General features: G+C 41.7%; 1 protein-coding gene across 2 annotated transcripts in view; it reads right to left on the reverse strand.

Moving 5' to 3' along the window:
- SVEP1 (sushi, von Willebrand factor type A, EGF and pentraxin domain containing 1) overlaps positions 1-26,073 on the reverse strand; it is an 881,565-nt gene that overhangs the window by 420,831 nt on the left and 434,661 nt on the right. For both annotated transcript variants that reach the window (XM_069240886.1, XM_069240895.1), the window contains exons 18-19: positions 7,157-7,318; positions 2,442-2,603 (exon numbers count right to left, since the gene is read on the reverse strand). In XM_069240886.1, the coding sequence (XP_069096987.1) occupies positions 2,442-2,603; positions 7,157-7,318 (324 nt within the window). The remainder of the gene's footprint in view (positions 1-2,441; positions 2,604-7,156; positions 7,319-26,073) is intronic.

Genomic DNA, 26,073 nt, shown 5'->3' on the forward strand with positions numbered 1-26,073 from the left:
AAAAAGGCCCTAAAACAGGCAAACAAAGTGACATAAATTTCAGACAGATTCGTTGAGAGACAAATGGGTATGAGGACCAACAAAGTAGAAAGACATAAAATACTTGTACGGGTGGCAACTGGAAACCACAATCATTATTATTATTAGGTCAAGGGTTCGTACTTCATTACATCAAATTATTTTACCAGCATATAAGCTTTAGCCTAAAGTTCAACAGAGGACAAGTGCAAACATTATTAACAAATGCCAAGACTGCTTCATACTTTTCTAAGAGGCTACTGCATTAATTGATGAAGCACATCATTACTTCTCTTTATAGTCGATTGCCATCTCAGCAAGAAATGTTTTTTTGGGGGGTTTAGATGTTCAGAACTGTAAAACGTTATATACAGGTACTGTATCTTAGAGCAGCTATTACAGTTATCTTTCAAAGACTTTCCGGTCTTTGTTTTCCAATTCATAAATGTTACACCATGTGTACATCCATAAATGTGTACACAGACATACACACACCAACATAAGCTGCAATGAGGAAAGGAAAAAGCACAAGGTGCAGAATAAAATAAAACAAGCACTGGCAATGCCAATAGGCCTGGCTTGGACAAGCACTATCAAGCCAGACCCAAAAATCCATGTGGATTGACTGCCCTCCTCCCATCGGTGCTGTTGCCTGGGAGATTAGCTAACTATCTAAGACACTTTAATAGCATTGGAATGGCATGTGTGTGCCTCTAAATGTTGAAGCTCAAGCAGCTGGATAAATAAAACAAAATATCACAGTTGTGGAAGGGCACAACTTCTGCCCAATCAAAACAGGTACACCACGCTCCCAACAAGTAGGTAGAGCCAAAGCTCCTCTCCTAGTAATATTCACAAAATTCTCTGGTGACATCTGCACTGTCAAGTCTGCCAATAAATATAGAAGAGAAAGACCTGCTTGAATTTAAATATTAGGCCATTTTTTTCTTCTTCTTGAGAAAGATATCAAAAGCAGAATCCATGTCAAGTCTTCATCATTTTAGGTGGACTGTTAAGCTGGATTGTATGCATTCTTTCTAATTTTACATTCACAAGCGTATTTCTTGTGGGCTTGTTCATGTTTTGGGTAGAATAAACAGAATATGCTTTCTGTCCTTTCTTGAAAGATTATTTATGCTACAAGATCACTAGAATACATGTAGTCAAAGATCACTAAGGGCCAGATGTAGCAAGGGTTTTGCGCCTCGCAAACAGCGAAAAACGCCGTTTGCGAGGCGCAAAAGCCTCTACGCGATGCAGAAATGCATTTTGCGAGTCAGAACTGACTCGCAAAATGCGTTTCCGACTCGCAAATAGGAAGGGGTGTCCCCTTCCTATTTGCGACTCGCAACGCGATGCAAGTTCATTTGCGACCCGGTCGCAAATGAACTCACAGTTACCATCCACTTGAAGTGGATGGTAACTCATTCGCAAACGGGAAGGGGTCCCCATGGGACCCCTTCCCCTTTGTGAATGATTAAAAAAAAAAAAAATGTCAGAGCAGGTAGTGGTCCTATGGACCACTGCCTGCTCTGAAAAAAAACGAAACAAAAGGTTTCGTTTTTTTTTTTCTAAGTGCAGCTCGTTTTCCTTTAAGGAAAACGGGCTGCAGATAGAAAAAAAAAACTGCTTTATTTCAAAAGCAGTCACGGACATGGAGGTCTGCTGTCTCCACCAGGCCACCATCCCCGTGAGTGCCCAGACTCGCAATGGGGTCGCAAACTGCGACCCACCTCATTAATATTAATGAGGTGGGTCTTTGCGACCCCATTGCGAGTCGCAGAAGGTGTCTGAGACACCTTTCTGCATGGCAAATTGCGAGTTGCAATTTGCGAGTGACACGGACTCGCAAATTGCAAGTCGCAATTTCCTTTCTTCCTACATCTGTCCCTAAGCATCAACTTATCATAAAACAGGATCCATGCTTTATATTTGTATCAATATTAACTCTGGCATGATGCACATCAATTGACATATCCTTTTGTGAGGGAAGAACATATAAAGTGTTATGCTACATACTACCCCATATCCAATACTTGAAATAGAAACTCAATAATTTAGTCCTACAAATGTCAAAACTACAAATGAAAGAGTTGAGATAAAAGATGCAAAAAGATAGAGACGGCTTTCAGTAACTGGGTGCTAGCAGAAAAAGATCTTCCACCGTTTTTCACAAAATTGAGTTTGGTGCTAGAAGTGGCAATACATTTTTAGGGGTAGCCCAAAAAGTACCTTTGCGCATCAGAGAAGGATTCTGCAGCTGCTCAATTAAGAGGTCGAAAGCAGGTGAAGAATTGTAGGATAGAATCCAGCAATGAGAATGTATTGGAAATAAACCAAATGTCGAACAAACAAATGCAGTGCACCTCATAATGAATCAAGTGACAATTTAGAGGGATGATAGACACAGAAATATAACTTACTTGAACACTCTGCAATGGACCTGGCACCAATGACTGTAGTTGTACCATAAAATGGGCATGCCAGACAATATGACTTCCCACCGTCTGGCTGATAGTAGTCTCTAGGGCATGGGTAACAAGGCATTAATCCAGAGCGTGAGAACTCTCCTGCAGGGCACAATACTGCAACAGAAAAACACATATCACATCAGTAGTACATCATTTCAAACACTTATTATCCTACAGGTGCCTTTTATTTAATCAACAGTCTGTTCCTGACTGATGTATGTGAATTAAAGAAAAAAACAACTGAGAACCTCATTAGAAGAAAATAAATCCTAGAAAAACTGTTTTAAGGAAGGGTAATTTTAAGGAAATACAAACAAAACGAAAATTAAAGGAAAGATCATGTTAAGGAAAAACCCAAAGTACATTAACATTGGGTGTAGAATAAGGGTAGTTTTTAGATTCAGGGATGGGTGTTTTAGGGGCTGGGATAGGTGATATTCAGGTGTAGAAAGGTCTATGTAGGGTTCAGGGATTGGTGCACTATAGGAGTGATTGGTGTTTTAGCGATCAGGAATGGGTGGAATTTAGGTGTGGTGAGAGTTTTAAGGATTCACAGATGAATGGAGTTTAGAGGTGGTGAGGAGTTGTTTGAGTTAATGAATGAGTGAGTGTAGAGGCATTGAGGTATTGAGGATTTATTAGAGTTCATGGATGGGTGGAGTTTAGATCTGGTAAAGGGTTTTAAAGGTTCAGTAACGGGTAGCATTTAGGGATGGTAAAGGGTTTTTAGAGTTCAGGAATGGATGGAGTTTAGGGGGTGGTGATGGGTGTTAGGGCTCAGGGATGGCTGACGTTTATGGGTAGAAAGAGGTTTAGATTTCAGGAAAGGGTGGAGTTTATGGTGGTAAGGCTTTTTTAGTGTTTAGAGATGCATGGAGATTAATGGTAGAAAGGACTTTTAGGGATTGGGATGAATGGAGTTTAAGGGTGATGAGCTGGTTAGGGGTCCAGAATGGGTGTGTTTGGGGGCAGTAAGGGTTTTAGGGATCTGGCACAGGAGTTGTTTAGGGGTGTGAGAATTTTGAGAGATCTAGGATCAGTGGATTTTAAGCATATAAAGGGTTTTTAGGGTTCAGGAATGGGTGGAGTTCAGGGGTAAGTGCAGGGTTTTTAGACTTGAGAGATTGGTGGTGTTTAAGGGTGGAAAGGACTTTTGGGGTTCAAGGATGGGTGTAGTTTAGGTGTGATGAAGGGATATTAGGGCTCAGGTATAGGTGTTGTTTAGGGACATTGATGGGCGGTGTTTAGGCATTGTGAGGGCTTTTAGGTGGCAAGGATGAATGGCTTTTAGGGGGTGGTGGCCAGGGTTTGGTGGTGCTTAGCTTTTGTGAGTGGTCAGTGAATTAAAAGCATCCACAGCAATTGTTAGGCAATGTAAAATATTTTAATCCAAAGTGAGGTGTCCAAGAAAAACACTAAATATCTCCAACAAAAATGTCTCTGAAAGTAAGACCTGAAACCACTGCATTTACACCCTATAAAATAATCATGCAAAAAACACATTCTATAAATTGGTTTCTATGAAATGGTAAATTCCATTCATAGTGCACATTTCCATTAAACGGTTTAGATAAAATGGGTTCTCAGTAATGGTATTCAATGAAATTGTTTTTTAATGAAATCACATACAACCATTCTTGACAGCCGCACTTTCCAACTGGAATCAGCTAAAATTTTTAGAGCCAAATTTTGCTTCTAAGAAGGGAAAGCCTATTTTATCACAAACTCTGTATTTCTGATTATGTATAAAGAATGTTTCCATTCTATTTATTACAGACAGTCAAACAATATAGTCAAGAAACACTTCCCTGCATGAAAACATTTTTTTTTTCAAGCTATCCCAAAATAAACATCTAAAATAAAATATATATACATCTATGCCAAGCCTGTGAAATTAAACGTGGCTCAATAAAAAATACTATTTGGAGCAAGTGTAGTAGCATGTGTAAATTCACACAATTAAGACTACATTACAAAGGCCAAAGCACTTATTTTGCATTAGCAGAGCTCCGTCTTCCAGGTACTCGGGTTCTAGCTTAGATCATCCCTCCTTCACACTTTGACCTATGCAATACGATTGTGCTCTGATTTAGCTTAAAAAGCTGTTCGAATATGCACCTGAAAGAACAGCATGGTATAAACCAAATATGCAGATATTAGGTCAGCGGAGTATAATGTGTTTGGAAGGGTTGGAACGTATGAAAGGGAAAGCCCACAAATGGGCCCTGCTCTTCTTGCCCTTCCTCAAAAATAGTGAAGCATAGCATATTAATATTTGCATGTCTGTATGTATGGTTTATTCTTTGTTGTTCTTTCTTATGTCTTAGTTATACACCCAGGAATGTAAGCAGGTCCAAAGCACAATCCCATTGCATAGGCCCGTAGTGTGAAGCAGTGAAGTGATGAGTAGCATCCATCTCGTCTCTACTATTAAAATGACGTGGGTTTTGACTTTTGTCCTGAAGTTAATAAATGTCTGACTCTTTATTTATTACTGCTTTTATTTTAAAACAACATGTTTATATATTCAGATGCTCAGAGGGTACATTTGAGTTTGCAGCGGCGCCATGATGCACAAGATGTGAAGCTTAGAGTTGGTCGCAATACTCCTCCCTTGCCTCGACAATCATAATAAACAACATATTCCACTGAGCAAAACTGCATACTTGCTTTTTTGCTTTTCATAGTGGGTAATTATTAAAAAGATAAAAAAACATATACAGAGCAAAGGGGTTAAGTCAAGAGAGGTGTCAATCACAATAACTAAGGATTAATATTATGGCTTTAGTTGGTTTATTCTGTGAAGTAGCACTACAATGACATTTGTGAGGCGTTATAATACAGAGTTTCTCAAGTCAGTTACCCACTATCGTGGCAATAAAATCAAATTTGACTTTCACACTGTGACAAATATTTTAATCGGTAAACGTAGACCCAACAACGTGTTATTTGGAAGAAAGTGCCTTTTTTAGTTATCACTGAATGTGATGTACATGGCATGCATGTTTTAGTTTTTATAATATGTTTTTAGCATTATTTATATATCACATTGAACAATCTACAAATGTAGTCAAATAAGTACAGCACTGAGTTTCTTACATCAAGCGGTGCCCTATTAATGAACATATAGTTCAATGTATACGTGTGGCTGTTGGTCACAAATAGTCAGCGTTTTGATGATGCACTGTCTCAGTTTTCTGCAGTCAGCCTATTTCGCGCCTATGTCAACAAAGGCATATCACCGTATATGTAACAATAAAATATGTAACAAAAAGAACAAAGAACTGTGGGGCATATTTATAAGAAAGTGGTGCATCATCATAGATGATGCACCACTTTTCTTGCACCCTCCCTACTCACACTGAACGACACCATGGTTGCACCATATTTACAATACGGTGCACCATGGAGGTCATTAGCACAATAGCATCAAAGGTTTTGATGCTATTGTGGTGCTTTTCTACAATAGCATAAAAAAATTGACACTAGTGAAGCACAGCACAGGGAGGCCCATTGAATATAATGGATGAATTATTTTAATGCCTGCTCTGAGCAGGTGTTAAAAATGATGGAAAAAATGGTGCAATAAAATGTTTTAAAATTCACTGCACCATTTTTTCGGGCCCCCCTGCTCAAGGAACGCCCCCCTTGCAAAAATGATGCCTAACGCAGGCATAATGTGGCTCAAGGGTTCGCAAATGGCGCAGCAGAAAAGCCACCTTACCGCCTCCTTAGCGTAAAAAAAATGATGCAATGGAGGTGCTAAAATGTCATAAGGGGCTGGTAAATATACCCCAGGTCCGTTTTTGGAGTGGCATCAGCATGTGAGGAAATTATGTCTGCGAAGATCATCAGGTGGTGGTAGGGCTTGGTAGTGCAGAGGTGGGGAAGGGTAGGGAAACACACAGTGAAATTCAGGTAGGGTGGCGACCGGACCTGGGCAGTGTGGAAACGGTGAGTCTTTGTTCACTATCACTTTGTATGTGTCATTCCCTTTTTGCATGTGTCTCCATATCACAATGTGTGTCTTGGCATTCCGGTGTTCGTGTCTACCCGTGCCAGTGCTTATGTCTGTGTATTTCAGTTTACACATGTCTCCCTGACTCAGTTTACATCTCTCCCAGCCCAACTGTATGTTGCCTTTCTTTCTTCACTCTCACTGTGTATCTGTCTATACCTACAACAGTGTATGTGCATTGGTGTTCCAGTTTTTTGTCACTCCCTGTACTAAGGTACATGTAAACTTTTTTACAGTGTATCTCTCTGCAGAAAGTGTGAAACTGCCTATTTTTGCAGATTTGTTCGTATCTTTCCAGGTCCCAGCATATGTGTATATATGTACGAGCATCACTCTTCCATTTCACCGTAAGAATGTCTAGCTGCCTACCAACTACGTTCATCTAATTATGCATGGTTTGATATGATAAAATCCGTGCCACATCCACTGACGGAGCGGCGCCTAATTAATATTCACGTAAATAGGAGCGAGTAGTGATCAGCCGTTTCAAACCATTGTGTGTTTTTTTTTGTGTCTGTAACTTCCCCAAAAAACAATGCATGGCAGCATTACAGTTTCCAAAGCTCCCAAACGCCTATAATAATATTAAAAGTAGCAATGTTTTCAAATTGCATTTCACAATGTTACATTAGCAGTATAACTGACGAACCTCCACATTCAGACACGTCAAGAGCTCCCCTTTTCACGGTCGACATCCTTTTTGGACAGGCTTCACAGTTTCTGGAGCCAGAGGCAGGCTGGAACGTGCCAAGTGGACAGGACTCGCACGTCTCAAGACCGCTGGAAGAGAATGTTCCTGGCTTGCACTGAGCTAGAAGGCAAATGAAACGAAACCAAATTACCAAAAAAATGTTAACACTGTACTTTCCTTTCTAAAACACCCCCGACATAGCCTGATAGTACCACAACTCATCAGTTAGCGTGTCTAAAGTTTTTTACACGTTTGGCCAAGTTATCCGTCAGGAATAAACCGTTTTCGGCGCACCTCGTACCTCATTATTATTATTTGTATAATTGGCATTTTGTTTTTTTCCCGTCAGGTTCCAATCTAGACAAGGGTGCGTGACACATTGTAACTGAGTGCCACGATTTGCACGAATCATTGATTTTTACACTCCTTCTCAAATTGATTATTTTTTAAATGACCAATCCTTGGTGAAAAGAAAGTTACTGGACAGCAGTCGCAGTGTAACATTGCACGCATACTAGAGAAGTCATTCTCTTTTGTTTCATGGGCATGCGCAAGAACTAAATTTCACATGGATAATTAATCTTTAGGAAAAGCATAATATATTACCATGAAAAAAATCAGTTTAAAGTATTTTTTTCATAGGAAGTAAACAGCACTGGTTCTGCACCTGAAAAAAATCCCTTAACCAGAATGCAAAATAGATATATAGTTCACATATAACTTTGTGGCCAATAAATGACATGCATTCAATTGTACCCGACCATGATTTGGACATTATAGTAGATACTGTCACTTATATCAACACTTGAGGCATGACCTCCTGCAACGTCAGAGCAGATGCATCTTTTGGGATCCCCCACAAGCTTGGAAAAGCAAAAGCAGTTTACGTGCTTCTTTTGGTACCCACAACTAAAGTCATGACTACAGACATAGAGCCAATGATGTCCTGTAGTTGAAACCTGTCACTCTAGTAAGTTACTGGTGGCCCCTCTGGGTTGAGCTGCCATTGATTCCAAAGGAACAGGAGACTGAGCAGCAAGGGAAGAGACACAGTGGACTGTGGCTTGAATATATGCTGACCCTGTGGCTTCTGTCCAAAACTGGTTGTGTGGTCGAAGGAGACAAGACTGGCTTGGGGGTGGGCACAGACATAGAATAGGAGTATCACTTTTCCTCAATGCGGTGCATAGGGAGGTCTGTTGACCATCGGCCTCTGTTCTAACCAAAGGAAGCTAAGAAAAGTGAGGAAAGGGTACCTGGGAAAGGAAAATGGCAGTCAGCAGCAAGAGAGAGAGTGGCAGCACAGACCTGAGAGGAATCCCAGATCATGCGGGCTGCTTGAGTTCTCTTTACAAACTGCTGTTTCTTAGAGGAATGCAGCCAGTACTTACTTTGTGAAAGAATCAGTGTTGGCGCACAAAGCTCAGACCTACCATTGTTATTAATAATCGCTGCGCCGAATACATAGGCTGCGTAGTCTTAATTCACCTGGAGCTTCTTTAATCCACTAGCAGACACTGCTGCTCCTTTATCTCACTGTTGCCAATCCTTGCTTTCTCTATTGATGCTGGTTTTTCAATCTCTCTTTTCCACTCGTTTACCAGTTGTGTATGTTTCCTTCCCTTGTTTGTGGTCAATATTTGATGAGGAAAAATATGTGCCAAAAAGGGAGTGCCAGTGGGCCCCACCGGTAACCACCAGGTCACATTAAGCGAGTAGTAAAGAGAAGTATAGCAGAAACAAGTGCAAAGAGAGGAATAATACCAAACCACATTTCTAAGGTTGTTACATATGTGGGCGTTTATCCCACATTGCTGACTTTAGAGGGTGTTTTGCTTGTGATAAAGTCTGAAGGAAATGTGGTAGAAGCGCCATTTAGCAAGAGTGTGTAGAGATTTGTCACATGGTAGAGCAGCGTGTGGTGGGGATGTAGAGTCAATGCCAGATAGGGTGCTCTGCATTGAAAGTAAGGTGTGTTCGGAGATTGTCAGGCCAAAGGCAATTTTTAAAATCAATGGGAAAGAAATCGAGTTGTTGGTGGATTCAGGTTCAATGTATTCCATTGTGCCAGCCAGAGTATTCAACAAGGTATGGCCTGGAGTAAAGTTACAACTCAGTGATGTGAAGCTGAAGGGCTATGGGGAGCAGACATCATCATAAGGGGTTTCATGAATGCGTCATTTGAATTTAAAGGGAGGACCTCAGAAGGTAAAGTGTACGTGTCCAATGATGGCCCAGCCATTTTAGGGTAGATGCAGCAACATGATTTAAGGTAATATGGGACCCCAGATCAGGCAAACAAGTTTTGGTGGTGCAGGAGGATGGAGTTGATGAAATATTAAAACATTTTGGGGAGGTATTTGAAAATCGCATTGGTGTACTAAAGGGTTATGTGCATGAGATAAAAATGAAGAGAGGGACGATACCAGTGAGACATAGTGTGCGTAGGGTGCCAATTGCTGGAAGGAGTGAAGTGAGAGAGATGTTAAAGGAAATGCAGGAGGAGGACATAATTGAGTCAGTGGAGGCCTCCGAGTGGTTGTCGCCGGTGGTTATAACAAAGAAGAGTGATGGGTGTTTAAGATTTTGTGTGTACCTCAGATCTTTGAACCAGGCCATAAAGTTGGACCGTTTTCCAATACCTAACATTTCAGAGATGGTGTTGCAGTTGAATGGGGCGAAGTGCTTTACCAGATTAGATCTCAAGTCTGCATACCACCAGATTAAGATGCATGAAAAATCAAAGAATTTAACTGCCTTCATAACAACGGAAGGTGTGCTTCAATTTACAAGACTTCCATTTGGGTTGGCATCTGCTTCTAATGTTTTTCTTTTTTTTTTTTGTGGAAAAGAAAGAGAAATAGTTACATTCATATGTCACTTTGCCCATAACATAAGAATTCAAGAGATGATTACATAGTCCGATTAGCCTAAAGGAAGAGAGTTTCAGTTTTGTTGGTTCGGGAAAGCCTTGAGTTAATCATGCATTAATGGGCCAGGATCCAATCCTGAAATTGTCCCCATATTGCCTTCCATTTTTTCCTAGCCCATCTCCCCTTGCGTTCATACAGTGCGATTTCCAAATGATATACAGACAATAATTTGCCCAGCCACTGCTGCCATGACGGTGGTCGTGGGTTCAACCATGCAGAGGAGATGCATAATCGATAGACCGCCATGGCAAGAAATATAAATGCTCTATGGCATCCCCTTATTTCCGCCGCGACCCCCAAGACCATGATCTCAGGGGTAAGATCCAGATCATATCCCAATACCCCTTTTAGCACAAGTTGAATGGCGTCTCTCAGTGCCATCAGTTCCCCACAAGTGGCAAACATATGTACAATATCTGTTCCGTGAGCCCCACATCTCGGGCAGTTTGTCCCTAGTGAGCCCCCCCACTTAACGAGGTGAGCTGGTGTGTGATACAAGTCGAACACGGTCTTGTAATGTTGTGCTTGCAAAGAGGAAGAGAGTAACATGGTATGTCCCAGTTCTAATGATTTGAGAAGGTTAGTACTCCCATCAGCCAGCTTGTCCTTCCACCTCTCACTGTACTTCTCAAGATCATCAGGTTGTTCTGCCATCAATGATGAATAGATTAACTTAATTGTTATATTAGATTTTCCAAAGATATCATTAAGCAACAAATTACTTTTGAATCCCTGTACCCCTGTTTTTTTACCCCAAAAGTCTTGTATCTGTTGATATTTGAAAAAGTCCCTTCGCTCTAAACCGTACTGTTCTTGAAGACTATTAAACACCTTAACCCCGAGATCATCAAAAAAGTCTCCTAGCCTTTCTATACCTAAAGAAGCCCATTTTACCATATAGTTATCCTTAAATATTTCGGGGAGCGATGGGTTGTTCTTTATTATTATAGTATAATGATTAAATCTTCCAAGCCCATTTTTTTTCCGCCATGACCGCCAACATTTGTAGGCTGCCTCTAGTACCTTATATTGAGCTTTCTTGTAGTATACAGGTTCGTGGAATGTTAACAGGCATCCATTAGCTGCGGCTCCTACAAGCAGCTCATAGATATTAGGACAGTCCTCTACCCCAATCTCTCCTGTCTTTCCCCCCCATAATGGGTGCATATACTGAAAAGCTGCTGCCATTTGATATAATTTCATATTTGGTAGGGACCACCCCCCCTTTTCCCGAGGTAGAGACATAAATTTACCCGCTCTTCTGCACTTGCCATATGCCCAAATAAATCTCATGACTAACCGATCCATCTCCTCAAACCAAGAGTTTGTAAAACTCAATGGTATAGTGCGGAAAATATACAATAGTTTAGGGAGGAGAATCATTTTAACCATATTACACCTCCCGATTATAGTCATATGTAAATTATTCCATCTACACATATCATTTTTGGCTTTCGCAAGTATTGGGTCCGGATTCAGGTTGATAATCTCTCCTACTCTTGGTGTAATATCGATGCCCAGATAAACTGCATGGTCGACCCTCCGATTATCCTGAGTGTTTGTGTATTGATTAATCAGTAATCGCGTTTTTGTTCTATTTAGCAATTATCCAGAAAACATTCCAAATTTGCTCGTCACCTCTTCAACTTCTTTCAGTGCTAGATCTGGGTTAGGAGTTATAATGGCTATGTCATCCGCGTATGCTAAGACTTTTGTATCCCGTCCATGCCTACACACCGGTGGGATCCTGCTATTCCCTTCTAACTGTCTGAGCAGGGGATCTATATATAGAGCAAACAGCAGCGGGGAGCATGGACATCCCTGCCTACTACCTTTCCCTACCTGGATACACTCGGATTGCCCTCCCATTAGCTGTATTCTCACTCCCGGGGACCTATATATAGCCCTTATTGCTAGAATACATTTCTTCCCAAAACCATAATGCTCCATAACCTGCCACAGATATTTCCAATTTACCCGATCAAATGCCTTCTCTGCATCTAATAATGCAACTGCCATGGGCTCCTCAGCCACTTCTGTAGCATCGAAGAGCGTGATGACTCTTCGAATATGTTCAGTAGTGTCTCTACCCGGGACAAATCCATGTTGTCTAGGTGTTACCAGTTTCTAAATCACCGAGGATAATCGAGCAGCAAGTATTTTGGAATAGATTTTAACATCGCTATTGATTAATGTAATCGGCCGATAGGAAGCCGGGCTCTGTGGGGCCTTCCCTTTCTTCAGAAAAACTACTATGTTGGCCATTCCCCATGATGGCGGGATTTCCACACCAATCTGTACCTGAATAAATAGCTCTATCATCAAAGGGAGCAACAGTGCTTTAAAAGTTTTATAAAACTCTAGAGGGATCGCGTCAGGACCAGAAGCTTTCCCAGTGGCAAGTTCACTCAGTGCCTTGTCTAATTCTAGGCCGTCCATCTGACCTTCCAGATGCAGATGGTCCTCCTCTGATAATGTATTAATCTCGATAGAGTTTAGGAATTCTAACATCTCTGTGTCCGAAAATACAGATGTGTCATTATATAGCTCCATATAATATCTCTGGAACACCTTCCTAATTCCATCCGCATCTGACACTATTTGTCCTTGCTGATCACTGATCTCTCTAATGACCCCAGCTGCTGTTTTATGACTTGCCCTTATTGCCAACAGGTGTCCAGATCTTTCTCCGAACTCGTACTCTTCAGAGCATTGCACCAGATATTTTTCCGCTATTCTTTGTGCGGTAACCTCGTTTATTGCTGCTTTTGCTATAGCAATCTGCTCCTGGATTTTGTTTATATCCTCCCCCTTTTCTATAGCTATAATCAACTGTCTTTCTACATCTCTAAGCTTCATACGCAGATCCCTTATTCTACTTTGGGCGTTTTTTTGTTTCTTAAGGCTAAAGCTCAGGGTTTCCCCCTGTACTCCTGCTTTCAAGGTATCCCAGGCTATCTCTACTGGGGCTGTCCCCTGATTAATCCCCAAGAATTCGACTATCCAGTTTCTCATATAGTCACAGTATTCAGGATCCTTAAGGATCCCTCTTTCGAAGGTCCACCTCCTGGCTTTATACTCAAGACCATCTAACTCCAAGTCAAATACTAATGGGTTGTGATCTGACATAATCCGTGTAAATAATTCCATACTTGCATGCGTTAATAATTCAGGGGATGTCAAGAAAAAATCTAGTCGGGCCAGCTTCGCACGAGGGGCCGAAAAATAAGTGTATCCAGGATCTGGATCGCATGGCTTTACCCAGGCATCCACTAATCCTAGCTCCTTCTGAATGGCGACCATTGCCTTGAATATGCGAGGCTTGCGTCCCTGATATTTCTTAACTGTAGGTGCTAATAGATCCTGCAGTCCATCCCAAGAGCCGTTAAAGTTGAAATCACCACAAAGAATATACGGGGGAGACCAACCTGCTAGTTCTATAGCGAGGGTATCCATTACTGCTGGATCGTCGGTAACTACCCCATATACAGAGCATAAAGTAAAACTTCCTTTTCTGTAGCAGCATTCTACAATTGCCCATCTCCCATTCCTGTCAGCCTTCTGTCTAGCGAATTTTAGTTTATTACTCCGGTCCAATATTGCCACCCCCTTGGTTTTAACATCTTGTTCTGAGCAAACTATCATTCTCATACCGAGTGACCCTAAAGTTCTGCAATTTTTATACTCCACATGTGTCTTTTGTAGGCAGTAAACATCGGCCTTAAGAATTGTTAAATCTTCTGCAACTTTTCTTCTTTTTCGGGGGTCATTTATTCCACAAATGTTAATTGAAGCTATTCGAAGTCTAGTCATTTTTTATTCTTTTTTTTTTTTTCCCTCCCTCCAATTGCTTTTCAATTGCTTTCCTACCTGGCTGAGTGAGATCTTGAGTATTCTGGATATTTTTCCCTTCTCCGTTTCCTCCCCTGTCCTTATACTTCTCTTGCTTCTCTTTATCCCTTCCTTTCCCATTTTTTCCTTTTTTACTCCCCATGCACCCTTCTCCCCAGTCCCTCTTCCATCCCCTTCCCCCTCCCCCCCCACTCCCATCCACCCACCCCTCCACTAGGACTGGTTGGGATCTCCCTCTCCCAGCCAGCCCCCCATCATGTTGAGCAATCAGACCACCATTGGCCTGAATGTTGGTGTTGTATAGATGTGGGCCGCCCGCCCCCCACCGAATTCACTTAGTATCTTTGACCCCTATCAATTGAGCCCCATCAGATATTCTTTTGCTTGGATCTCTGATGTGAACACTCTTACTTTCCCATTCACTACAGTTTTGAGGTGAGCAGGGGCCATCAAATAGGCTTCTCCCCCCCCTTGTCCAAGAACAGTTTAATCAGCTGTCGGAGCCGCCATCTCCGTTCAACAGTTATGTGGCAAAAATTTGGCAGAGTGAAAAAAGTAACTCCTTCCACACTACGTGGGGTATTAGGACGAGCTTTGTCAGAAATAGCCTGCCGTAGCAAATTGTTGCCAAAAAAGACCAAAATAGCTCTAGGGTATTTAGGTTCTGCTGAATGCCCTCCCTCCTCCAGGGTTACCGGGAACCTATGGACATGCTGAACCTCGTTGTCCCAATCCCAATTACCCAATTCAGGAAAGGCCCCCCCCTTAAGAGCTTAATCATGTAGGCCTGAATGTCACTCCTTTCCAGCCCTTCATCTATGCCCAGAAAACGCAAATTATTTTCTTCTCTGTCGATTCTCAAAATCTTCCAGCTTCCACATTACATCAGTCAATTGGCCATCCCGCGTAACACTCTGTTGTTTTAGGGCATCAACGTCCTCTTCGACTGCTGCTATCCTTTCGTCCGTCGAGCACAGCTTAGCTCCAATTTCAGTACATGACTTTGCAACTTTGCGGACTGTTCCTTGCAAGCGCTTTGTAGCAAACCTTGCGCAGTGATTTTCAATCCTAGTCTCTGTTTGAAGTTCTTTAATTGAGTTGTAAATCGATTGCAGCATCCCAGAATCAGCACCAACCAAACATGCGCTACTTGTCGGACCTCCTGTACTTCCTTCCATGTTGTTGTTAACCAACTGCTGACCACTCGTAGTAGGTGCATCTGTTAGTCTAATGCCAGACTAGTCCCACTTTAAAGTCTTGCTACCAATTGATGTAGAGAATTCAGTGCCCTCCTGGGGGCAAGACTGTATTTTTGTGCACTTCCGCTGCCGCCCCAGCTGCCGTACTGTGGGTTCGTTGCTTGATGATACATTTCCAGTCTCGGAAGACACACTACTACCAGATTCGCTGAAGCTATGCTCACCGCTGCTGAGATCGGATTCCTCTGTCAGAGAATAAAATGTATCGCCACTGTCTTTAGCCCAATCCGAGGGTTTCATCTCTTTTTCGATTTCCTTGTCCCATCCCCTCGGTTTTAACGGCACATTTTACAAATCTTCGGTACCCAATGTGGCAGTTGTATCACTTGTGGCTTCTACCCCGGTTAGGTTCTCAGATCGCTGCGCTTGAGGCCGCTCTTTTCTGGCGGGGGAGCCCCTCTCCTTCCTTCTTGTCACTGCACTGTTGTCCAAGACGCTCACAGTCCATCACTGCCTTGTGCAGCTTTTTTAAGGGGTTCCTTAATTTCAATAAGAGTCTTCTCGCTGCAGGTACCCAAGGGGATAGTTTCTGTTACAAACAGACTATTTCCGGAGGGGGGATTGTGTGTGCAGTACCGCTTTCTTGCGCTCCCCCTGCAAGAAAAGACGTAATAGTAGATTGACTTTTGCCTTTTCCCCTAGCCTCCAATAGGGGGGTGGTGTTGTCATCGGTCTTGGGGTCTTTCCCTAGGCCAGACGTATTTTTCCCAGTTGGTTAGGCCATTGTCGATATAGGGCGCCTGTTTGCTCCAGCTGGGTCCCCCTTATCTTTTCCTATACGTGTTATTTTGGGCCCATCCATCTTATCTCCAGAGTTCCAAGCTGTTTTTGGTGCCATGCTTATTTTCAAGACGTGAGGTAGCGCTCTCACAAATCCAGCTAGTCCTCCTACTGCCGCTATCACATCGTGTATCACCCCTTTAATAACACCCATTCCAGGCTGAAAGGGAGTGCGCAGGTAGCTAACTGTGCCGACCTGTGTATCAAATAACATTGGAGCCACCCAACACTCATTAGGTTATAATCAGTGTAACAATTGTGACCATTAGCCTTAAGGAGAGCATATTCCAGCTGAAATCTGGCGATTCGTTAAGGTACCCCCACAGGTATGATGGCCCCTATAGTAGAAGTAAGTAGAAGCTTCGGGTAGTAATCACTGGTGATTCCCTTGATACATGTCTTAATATTTTGGTATTTTTAAAACCGTTTCAGTTTCATAGCCCTACCGTCTATAGTGTGCTTAGAGTGCACTTAATGTACTTAGTTCTGCTTTATGTGCTTTATATATTTAATATGGAGCTGTTCAGTTGGGGTGAGTGCGGCCATTTTCTCTCCAAGGCTCAGCACAATTCAGCAACTTCACTCCCCTTGCCCCCTCCTCTTACTTGGTTTTGATGGGTGCAGGGGAGAGAAGCAGATTGGGAAGACCATCCTCCTTGTAGCGCTTCCCCCAATAAGTCCAAGATCCAGAGATGAAGGCCAGCGTGAGCCCAGCCTCGTGGAGATCGGGTCGATAGCCGGTGCACAGAGCACACCGCTCAGAAGCAGCTCTCCTGGGGCCGCTGGGGCTGCTGCCATTGCTGCTGTCGTTGCCGCCTCAGTTCATGGCAAAACGAATCTGACACTCCATGGAATGGGAGCGGCTTCTCTGCAACCGTTTCCAGCATCCTACGCGGCGCGGACTGCCGGCATCCGAGATCTGGGGTGGGCGGGGCCGACGTGCCTCGCAGCTACACGGCGACCGTCTTGCTCCGCCTTTGATTTCTAATGTTTTCCAATGTTTGATGAATGTCTTGTTGGATGGAGTTCCCTGTGTGAGGTTTTTTCAGGATGATGTATTAATTTATGGAGCTCCAAAGGAAGAGCACAATAACACTTTGGTGAGGGTGCTGAATATTTTCAGAGAGGCAGGTTTGACTTTGAGTAAAGGGAAGTGTCAGTTTTTGCTGGCGGAAGTAGAGTATTTGGGATATACTATTTCAGGGCAAGGAGTTAGTCCAAAGGAAAATTTGGTAAAGTCGATAAGGGAAGCTGCCACACCTTCGGGGAAAGATCAACTAAGGTCCTTTATGGGATTAGCAGAATATTATGCAAAGTTTGTGAACAATTTTTACAGAAAAGACTGAGCCATTAAGGGAGTTATTGAGGAAGGGCAGAGAATATCAGTGGGGGAGTGAAAAAGAACAAGCCTTAAGGGACATTAAGGAGGATATCGTGAATGCAAAGATTCTGACTCCTTTTGAGCCAAAATGCATGACAGTGATTACGGTGGACGCAAGTGCACACGGGCTAGGAGCAGTATTATCTCAGTACAAAAATTGGGTGGAGAAGCCAGTGGCATTTACATCCAGGCCTTTAAGTCAAACTGAACGTAACTATGCAGTAATTGAAAAGGAGGCTTTGGCTGCGGCATGGAGAATGGAATATTTTCACACTTACGCGTGGGGTGTATATTTTACGTTACAAACTGATCACAAACCACTTTTAAGAGTGTTGAGGCCAGTTGGGACAGGCAAGGTTAGCAAGATTAGCAGCTCGTCTACAAGAATATCGTTGCGAGGTGGAATACGTAGCAGGTTGGAAAATGTACAAGCTGACTGCATTTCTAGGTTACCTTTAGAAACTACAGGTAGGCAGCAAGTTGATGAGGAGGTAGTTTAAGTTGTGGTGGAAGACACATTGGAAGGCGATTTTAAAGCTATTACACGTGAAGAATGGGAGACGGCTGTCAGTAAAGATGAAGTGTTTCAGGAAGTGAGGAGGAACATTTGTGAAAGGTGGAAGCGAAAGAGTGAATTGAAGGTGGGGGCTCATCCTTTTATGAAATTGCAAGAACAATTGACAATTGGGGCGGATGGGAACTCGATCATGCGTGGTGACAGGCTAATACCGCCTGATGGAATTAAGACAAGGTTAGTGATGTTGGCTTATGAAGGCAATTTAGGGCAGACGCTTACTAAAAAAAAGATTAAAGGAGAAATTTTGGTGGACAGGTATAGATCAACGAGTGAATGAGTGGGTGGGTGGCAGAATGTAACATGTGTTAGGAGAGTGAGAAGAGATTGAAAGTAACTAATGAGGGTATGGGGTGTATCAGTGAAAAAGGAGGTCTGTGGAAGAAGTTGTGTTGGGACATATGGATTATGTGAACAAGAATGAGCATTTTGTTGTGGTGATGGTTGATGTGAATTCAAGGTGGGTCACGGTGGAGTTTGTTAGGCATGTGACTACGGAAAGCATGATCAGAGTACTCAAAAAGGTGTTTAGGAGTGAAGGGAATCAGAGTTTTCTAGTGACAGACAGTGGACACAACTCACATCGATGGAAATGAAAAATGTCTTAGCTGGGAATGGCATCAAACATGTGTGTACATCACTGTATAACACCCAGGGAAATGGAATGGTGGAACGAGTGAATCGTATGGTGAAAGGTGCTATACAAATGGCGGTGCAAAATCGTAAGGGGGTGAGGGAAACAGTTGAAGAAATGGTGTGGGCGTATAACACTACAGAGAATGGTGGAACAGGGGAGATTCCCTTTGTGAGAATGAGGGGTAGAAAACCCAAAACAAAAATGACTCCGCAGTGGATGGAGGAGCAAGGTAAAACAGGAGAAGGCAGGAGCGAAAGTGGCAGGATAAACAAGGGGGATTGGGTTAAAATAAAATTGGGTAGAAGAGGCAGTTGTTCAAATAAATATACGGACCCCCATGGAAGTGAGTGATGTTCATGATTGGCATGTGGTGTTAGAGAATGGTCAAAAATGGAACAAAAGGAGAGTGGCATTGTATTACAAACAAGGAAAGGAAATGCAAGATCAACGCAAGTGGGGGAGATTAGTGGAGTTTAAATGTTCAGGTTTCATGATGATGGATGACAAAAATGGCCAGGCCAGGCCCCAGGCACTCACCAGGGGGTTGGAGACTGCATTGTGTGAGGGCAGGCACAGCCCTTTCAGGTGTGAGTGACTACTCCTCCCCTCCCTCCTAGCACAGATGGCTCATCAGGAAATGCAGACTACACCCCAGCTCCGTTTGTGTCACTGTCTAGTGAGAGGTGCAACCAGCCCAACTGTCAAACTGACCCAGACAGGGAATCCACAAACAGGCAGAGTCACAGAAATGGTTTAAGCAAGAAAATGCTCACTTTCTAAAAGTGGCATTTTCAAACACACAATCTTAAAATCAACGTTACTAAAAAAATATATTTTCAAATTGTGAGCTCAGAGACCCCAAACTCCATATGTCTATACGCTCCCAAACGGAATCTACACTTTAATCAGATTTAAAGGTAGCCCCCATGTTAACCCAACAGAGGCACAAGCCTTGCAACAGTGAAAAACGAATTTAGCAATATTTCACTGTCAGGACATATAAAACACATTACTATATTTCCTACCTTAACCATACACTGCACCCTGCCCTTGGGGCTACTTAGGGCCTACCTTAGGGGTGTCTTACATGTAAGAAAAGGGAAGGTTTAGGCCTGGCAAGTGGGTACATTTGCCAAGTCGAATTTACAGTTTAATACTGAACACACAGACACTGCAGTGGCAAGTCTGGGACATGATTAAAGGACTACTAATGTGGGTGGCACAACCAGTGCTGCAGGCCCACTAGTGGCATTTGATTTACAGGCCCTGGGCATCTCTAGTACACTTTACTAGGGACTTACCAGTAAATCAAATATGCCAATTATGGATTAACCAATTACATACAATTTACACAGAGAGCAGATACACTTTAGCATTAGCAGTGGTAAAGTGCTCAGAGTACAAAAGCCAATAGCAACAGGTCATACAAAAATAGGAGGCAGGAGGCAAAAAGATTGGGGATGACCCTGCATAAGCAAAAAAGTCCAACAACAACCTTACAAATGGACCAAACATGCTGGACTACACACAAAGTGGCTGTTAACTTTAAATAATTTATTCTATAAGGATATGCGTGGGACAGAGTACTGATTGTAATAGTTGTTGGTTGACTCTCAAGTATTGTTGGTTGTATAATGTATATGCTGAAAAGTTAGATAAGTTATTCATCCTTTTTCCTTACAGTGTCTAGGTTGGTTTTTGTAACTATTTCTAAAAGAAAAAACGAAGTGTAATAAATAGTTGTGATCCAATAATAAATTAGATATTATTATGGATAAAATGGGGTGTCTGTTTGTCCCCCTATAGTTAACATTTAGTTTTCTGTCAGTTGTAGGAGCCGGCAGAGAGTAGACAGTTGACACTCTGCACATCTGTGGTAAAAATCAGCCATTCAATAACAACAGGAGCAAGCCAAAAACAGCAGTGAACTCTGGTAGAAAAGACAAGAGGGCAACAGAATAGAGAGAGGTCACAGAAGGAGAGATGCATGAGGATGAAGTACAAGAGGGGAGAGACAGACTTCTAGTACCATGCAAGCACTGAATTATCAACAAGCAGCAAAACTAAGTAGACCATCTTGCAATGGGACAGACAAGATGCAACATAAACAGAGAAAGGCTCTATTTCTCTGTCAGAGACTGAAAGGACTATCACTCTGCCAAGATTCGGGTACTTGAGAACATTTTCTAGTTCCTACTCTTTTATTGCCACTCTTTTATTTTTTTCTAACCAGGCATCATGCAGGGGAATATAAGACACCATGGGAGTAAGAAGACTACCAATATAGTACAAGTTATTCTACTTGAAATATTGCACTGATTTGGACTATATTGGACTATATTGTACCAGGTACTTCATCCTACTATAACTTGAGCGCACAGAATTCCAGTGCATGAATATATACCAGGTTTTTGCTAAGCCGGGTGGAACACTCACTTGCACTGCCAAAAGTGAAATTGGTGAGACAGCTTCTGTTTCAGAAGAAAGCAACAGGACAAGGAAATAGTGAACAAATAGTGAACAAAAAATCTATCTCTGGTTCAGCTCTAGTCATGCTGCTGAAAGAATTAGCAGACATTAAGGTAGCTCTGTGGTTTGAATGTAGCATTGGAAGCTCAATTATTGTGAAAGGATATCACTGCTTTCCAAGGGCATAAGGAAATCTCCAATGAAAGTTTGAGGGCAGTGGAGAAAAGACTTGAATGTCCAGAATGGACATAAACAAATTGCACAGAAAAATCATTTAGTTAAAAGACAGAAATAGGAGAGACAATTTGAAAAATCAGAGGAGTTGCAGACAAACGTGAGGATGACAATGTGATATGTCTTCCTAGGCCAGTTCCTGCAGAATCTTCTAAAAATCACTTTGACACCTTACTAGATGGAAGGACTATGAGGAAAGAGCCAGACTACAGAAAGTGATGAGGAAGTGGAAAGATGGAAAAATGGCAGGACTTAGCAGACATCAAGTACCAGGAGATAAACCTCCATGACCCCTTAAAGTTTGATTGTATGGCATAGTAGTTGAGAAGTATGACTGTTTCCCATAAGACAGTGGTTCGGCTGGAAGTTACTGCGAGAAGGATTGGTGATCAGTCCTGGGATAGTAATACAATAGTGAGGTATGCAGCTAATCCACTCCACGTATTGAAACTTGTTACCCTAACACTTGCCTATACAAGTTGGGAAGTTTGTAGAGAGACTAGAAGTAGGATAAAGAATTGTACATATTCCCTGAGCCTTTATATACAATAATCTCAAGGATGCACGCTGCTGGAATAGGCTATCACCTCCCTTCATGGTAATAACGTAACATCATTGTATTCACTGAGGAGGGGTCTTTTACGTAGAATGACTTTTTCAATGCCTGCTCTGGCCCATCAGTCTGAGACAGGAGTTAGGTTGTGCTAAAAGGACAAGAGTTGTAATACACCACAACACCGATGGGGGTGATGAAATACAGTCTGGCTGGCTACATGTTGATTCTAATACAATAAGTTATGATGTAGAGCAGGGAATTGCATAGCTAGTGGTATGAAAATTGCAGATAAGTGGCAGTTAACAGTTAGGACTGTAGAATTGAGGTTGGTAGAAACGTTTATGCAACTTATTTAAGTTACCCTCACACATTATTTCTGCACTTCCCCATGGATCATTTCTCTCTTTTTGAATTTATAGTGGTATTGACATTTATTTTCCCTCCCATCAGATACCTAGACTCAATCTAATCCCAACAAAAGAGGAACACATGCATGAATTCTTAGACTTGTGTTTTTAGGTTTAACACAGTAGAATCATTCCGATTATCAACTCTTTGTTTAAGGTGCATGGATTAGAAATTTAGAGAAAAACATCTGCACACTTTAAAAACTAAAAACACAGATATCACTATCTTGCAGACACACATATCAGACTAAGATACCTTCAAACTGAAAAGGGATACCGTACTAAGTAGTGGTAAAGCTAGAACTGATCTAGAGTATATCCGGAGTCTCAATCTGCAGACTCCAAACTAAAAATGAGATGTTTTGAGGCCATGTTAATAAGGAGAAAGACACCTCACAGTGTCCCAAGAACATGGCTAGATCCACACCTTTGTGAAAGTCAGAATTATGAATACGATTCTGCTGGAGGTATTACTGTATGCACTTAATCTCAGCAAAAAATACTTATTTGTAAAACTATCAATACTCTAGACCAAAGTGCAATCTAACAGAATAATAATAGGGGGGATTGGAACCTTGTGTTAGACCATATAGTTGACAAAACTGGGACATGGATCACCAGAAAACTAGCAACAGAATTATTCTCGTTGATTCTCATGTAGAGAACATCACATGGTAGATGTTTGGCATTAACTGCATTCGAGTGACAGGGCACGTACACTCTTGGCAAACAAATATGGCACTGAATCTCATTTGGATTATTTTATAAATTCAATCCTCACAATTATCCCAGGTCACCAACTTTGAAATCTACTCTGGATGTCTTTCCAACCACTCACTGGCACAATTAGAGATTGAACTGGGCCTCACTGCACCATTTGCATCATTCTGGTACATATAAGAATAAAAAATTAAAGTCCCTCTTGAACAAAACGTTGCGCTCCCAAACTAGGAGCTATTAGCTTGAAAATGATTTCCCAGAAATCTTGTCACAGACTTTTTGGGCCACTGGCAAGGACAGGTGGAGAGGAGTGCTTATGTGTAAGTCTACTTTGGCACGAAAGACAGCCCTAAACGAACAACAGTGAGTCAAACACTTCATAAAACACCTTTTTGAACAATGCAAGCTCAAACCCTCCTATGACCTCAGAAAATGATTAGAAGTACAAAAGATAGCACTCAACAACTTCATGTTTAAATTGGAAACCCACTAATGAAACAGAAATGGTGCCACTATGAGTGAGCAGAAATGGTGGGGAGACATCTAGCTTCCAATTGAAACAGAGGAATTGTCAGAACGCTGTCACAGGTATATTAAACAATGTTAGGCATACTTTAACCTACCTGATAGAGATAGTGACAACCTTTGCCTCCTTTTATAAAGGTTTACATTTCCTTGAGGAAGATGACACAATGTCAGCAGAAGGTAATTTATTGAAGGCCTGCTCCGAGAGGGTGAAATTCAAGAAGCCATTAAAGATTTACCTATTTCAAAATCCTCAAGGAAGGAAGGATTCCTTGGAGAGTTGTACAAAATAGGCTCTCCACTGTTGGTGCCTAAGTTACATGCAGCCTATGAGGAAGAAAACAGCAAATTCTGGTCCACACCACCAATAAAAAGCAATTATTTCCTTAATTCAAAAGGTGGGAAAAGATCCCTCACAGTGCAGAAACTAATACCCAGTATCACTAATTATTATTAACATAACAAAATACTGATGACTAGAATGTAAAGTTATCTACACTTCAAGATGTAGGTTGGTTTTGCACCGGGCTGTTCTTTCCAGACTGATTTGTGAACTCTCGTGCACTTGCTATGATCATTATTGCATATTACCAATGGAATTTATTGTCTTACCTTTGAACGCCAAAAAGTTGTTTGATTGTATTAAACATAAATACCTCTACAGACCAAGTCTAAGTGAGAACTTTATATGTAAAAGTGAAATGGCTTTATTAGCAGCTGGCTGCGCAGGTCAGTTGTGGAGCCTTCCACTCCAGACAATTTGCAATCTGGAAGGGGGGAGCAAGCATGCATTGTCTTCCTTGCTCTTCTGTCAGCATTGAATCTTCTCTCAGTAGACATACACACATTCAAAGAAATAGTGGAGATAGTCACACCAGCTGCAACAGAAAATTCCTTCTCATATGCAGGCGATATTTTACAGACACTCACTCGCACAGACACATCCCTACTAGTGCTGATGAGCTTGATTGATAACTTTTCCCAGTGTTCCAGGTATAAGATCAAGTGAAAAAAATGTCAAGCATTACCAGTGTCCCCGGTGACCCCCAAGGCTAGTGTCTGTGGATATGAAATGATATGGAAGAAAAGGTTTTGAAATACCTAAGGATATTAGTCAGTGGAATGCCGGAAAATATACTTTCTGCCACTCTACACCCCATAATAACTCAAACACAAAATAGTTCTTCACATTGGAGACAACTGAAGCTTTCTGTTTGGGGAACTGTGCAAGTGATTACGACATCTGTTCCATCATGATACAATTATAAGTTTAGTTTGCTATGTCTGCTCATTCAAAAGGAAACCTTGAACCAAGTAGAGAGAGACATTACGACATTTAAATGGGGTGGGACTAGATCAAGGCTAAGGTTGTCTAAAAAATACACATACACAGAGTAAGGAGGACTTTGCCTAATGCACATAAGAAGTCACTACCTAGTACATCAGTTGTCACAACTAGTATGACTAGTAGAGCTGCCTTTACCAGTCAAATGGGAATATGGTATACTGGGGTAAATCAGTGGACTCACTCCAATTAATAAAAACAAGACAATATAAAAACATTATGCAAATCCAGTAATTATGTCCATGCATGCCAACTGGACTCACGTACACAAAATCTTGGGAATTATCAAAGATCATACAACTAGACATTATTAATGAAATCCTATGGGTCGGCCTACATTTCTTTGGAAGAATTGACAGTCTAAGGAAGTAGAACGTTTAGACAACTGCTTAACAATGAAAGTGTGAAGTAATTTCAAACTGTTAAAGATGACCTTGAACTAAATGATATCTACACATGGCAATACAGACAACATACCCATCACTTGACATGCAAGCTAAGGGCGGGAAAGATAATACTGATATATCAGCTATTTAAAAAATATCTTAGCCCAAGGAGGAATTACAAATTGCAAAGTGGCATTATCTGGTATTTATGGAACAATACTGCAATATACTTTGTCTTGTCCCAAAACTCAAAAACATACCAGCAAAGGATGCTGGGCAGAAAATACTCAGCATATTACTGGTCTAACTCCCTGCCCACACATAATAAACAAATTAGGGAAGCTAGGCTTGAATGTTTATACTTTAAAATCTGTAATATTTGGCACTGGTCATCCATAACATTGCAGAGGTTGAGACTATTACCATATACCAATGGTTGAAGAAGTAAAAAAGTGGGAAGTAATAAACTACAGATCATCTGGCACTGTGTCAGTAAATAAGTATATTGGACAGGCACCTAGTACCATTTAGAAGGTGCAACTGCTTCACACATATGGCCATCATTACACTCAATCATTCTCATGACATGACTCAGATAACAGGTTTGAAATATCTTGTTATCAGGTGCTTAGCTACAGCACTACCAACGGCCAAGAAATGCATTCTTCGACAATAAAGCTCTGCACTTTTACTGATTTTAGATGAATGGATAATGGAATTGTTTTGAATAAGCCTCAGATATGAAGAACATTTACAACGTTAACAATCAAATAGGCAAATTCAAATACATAGGTGTCAGAACCCAGTCCAGAGGGTG

Source organism: Pleurodeles waltl, chromosome 1_2 (genome assembly GCF_031143425.1).
Source record: "Pleurodeles waltl isolate 20211129_DDA chromosome 1_2, aPleWal1.hap1.20221129, whole genome shotgun sequence".
NCBI classification, from domain to species: domain Eukaryota; kingdom Metazoa; phylum Chordata; class Amphibia; order Caudata; family Salamandridae; genus Pleurodeles; species Pleurodeles waltl.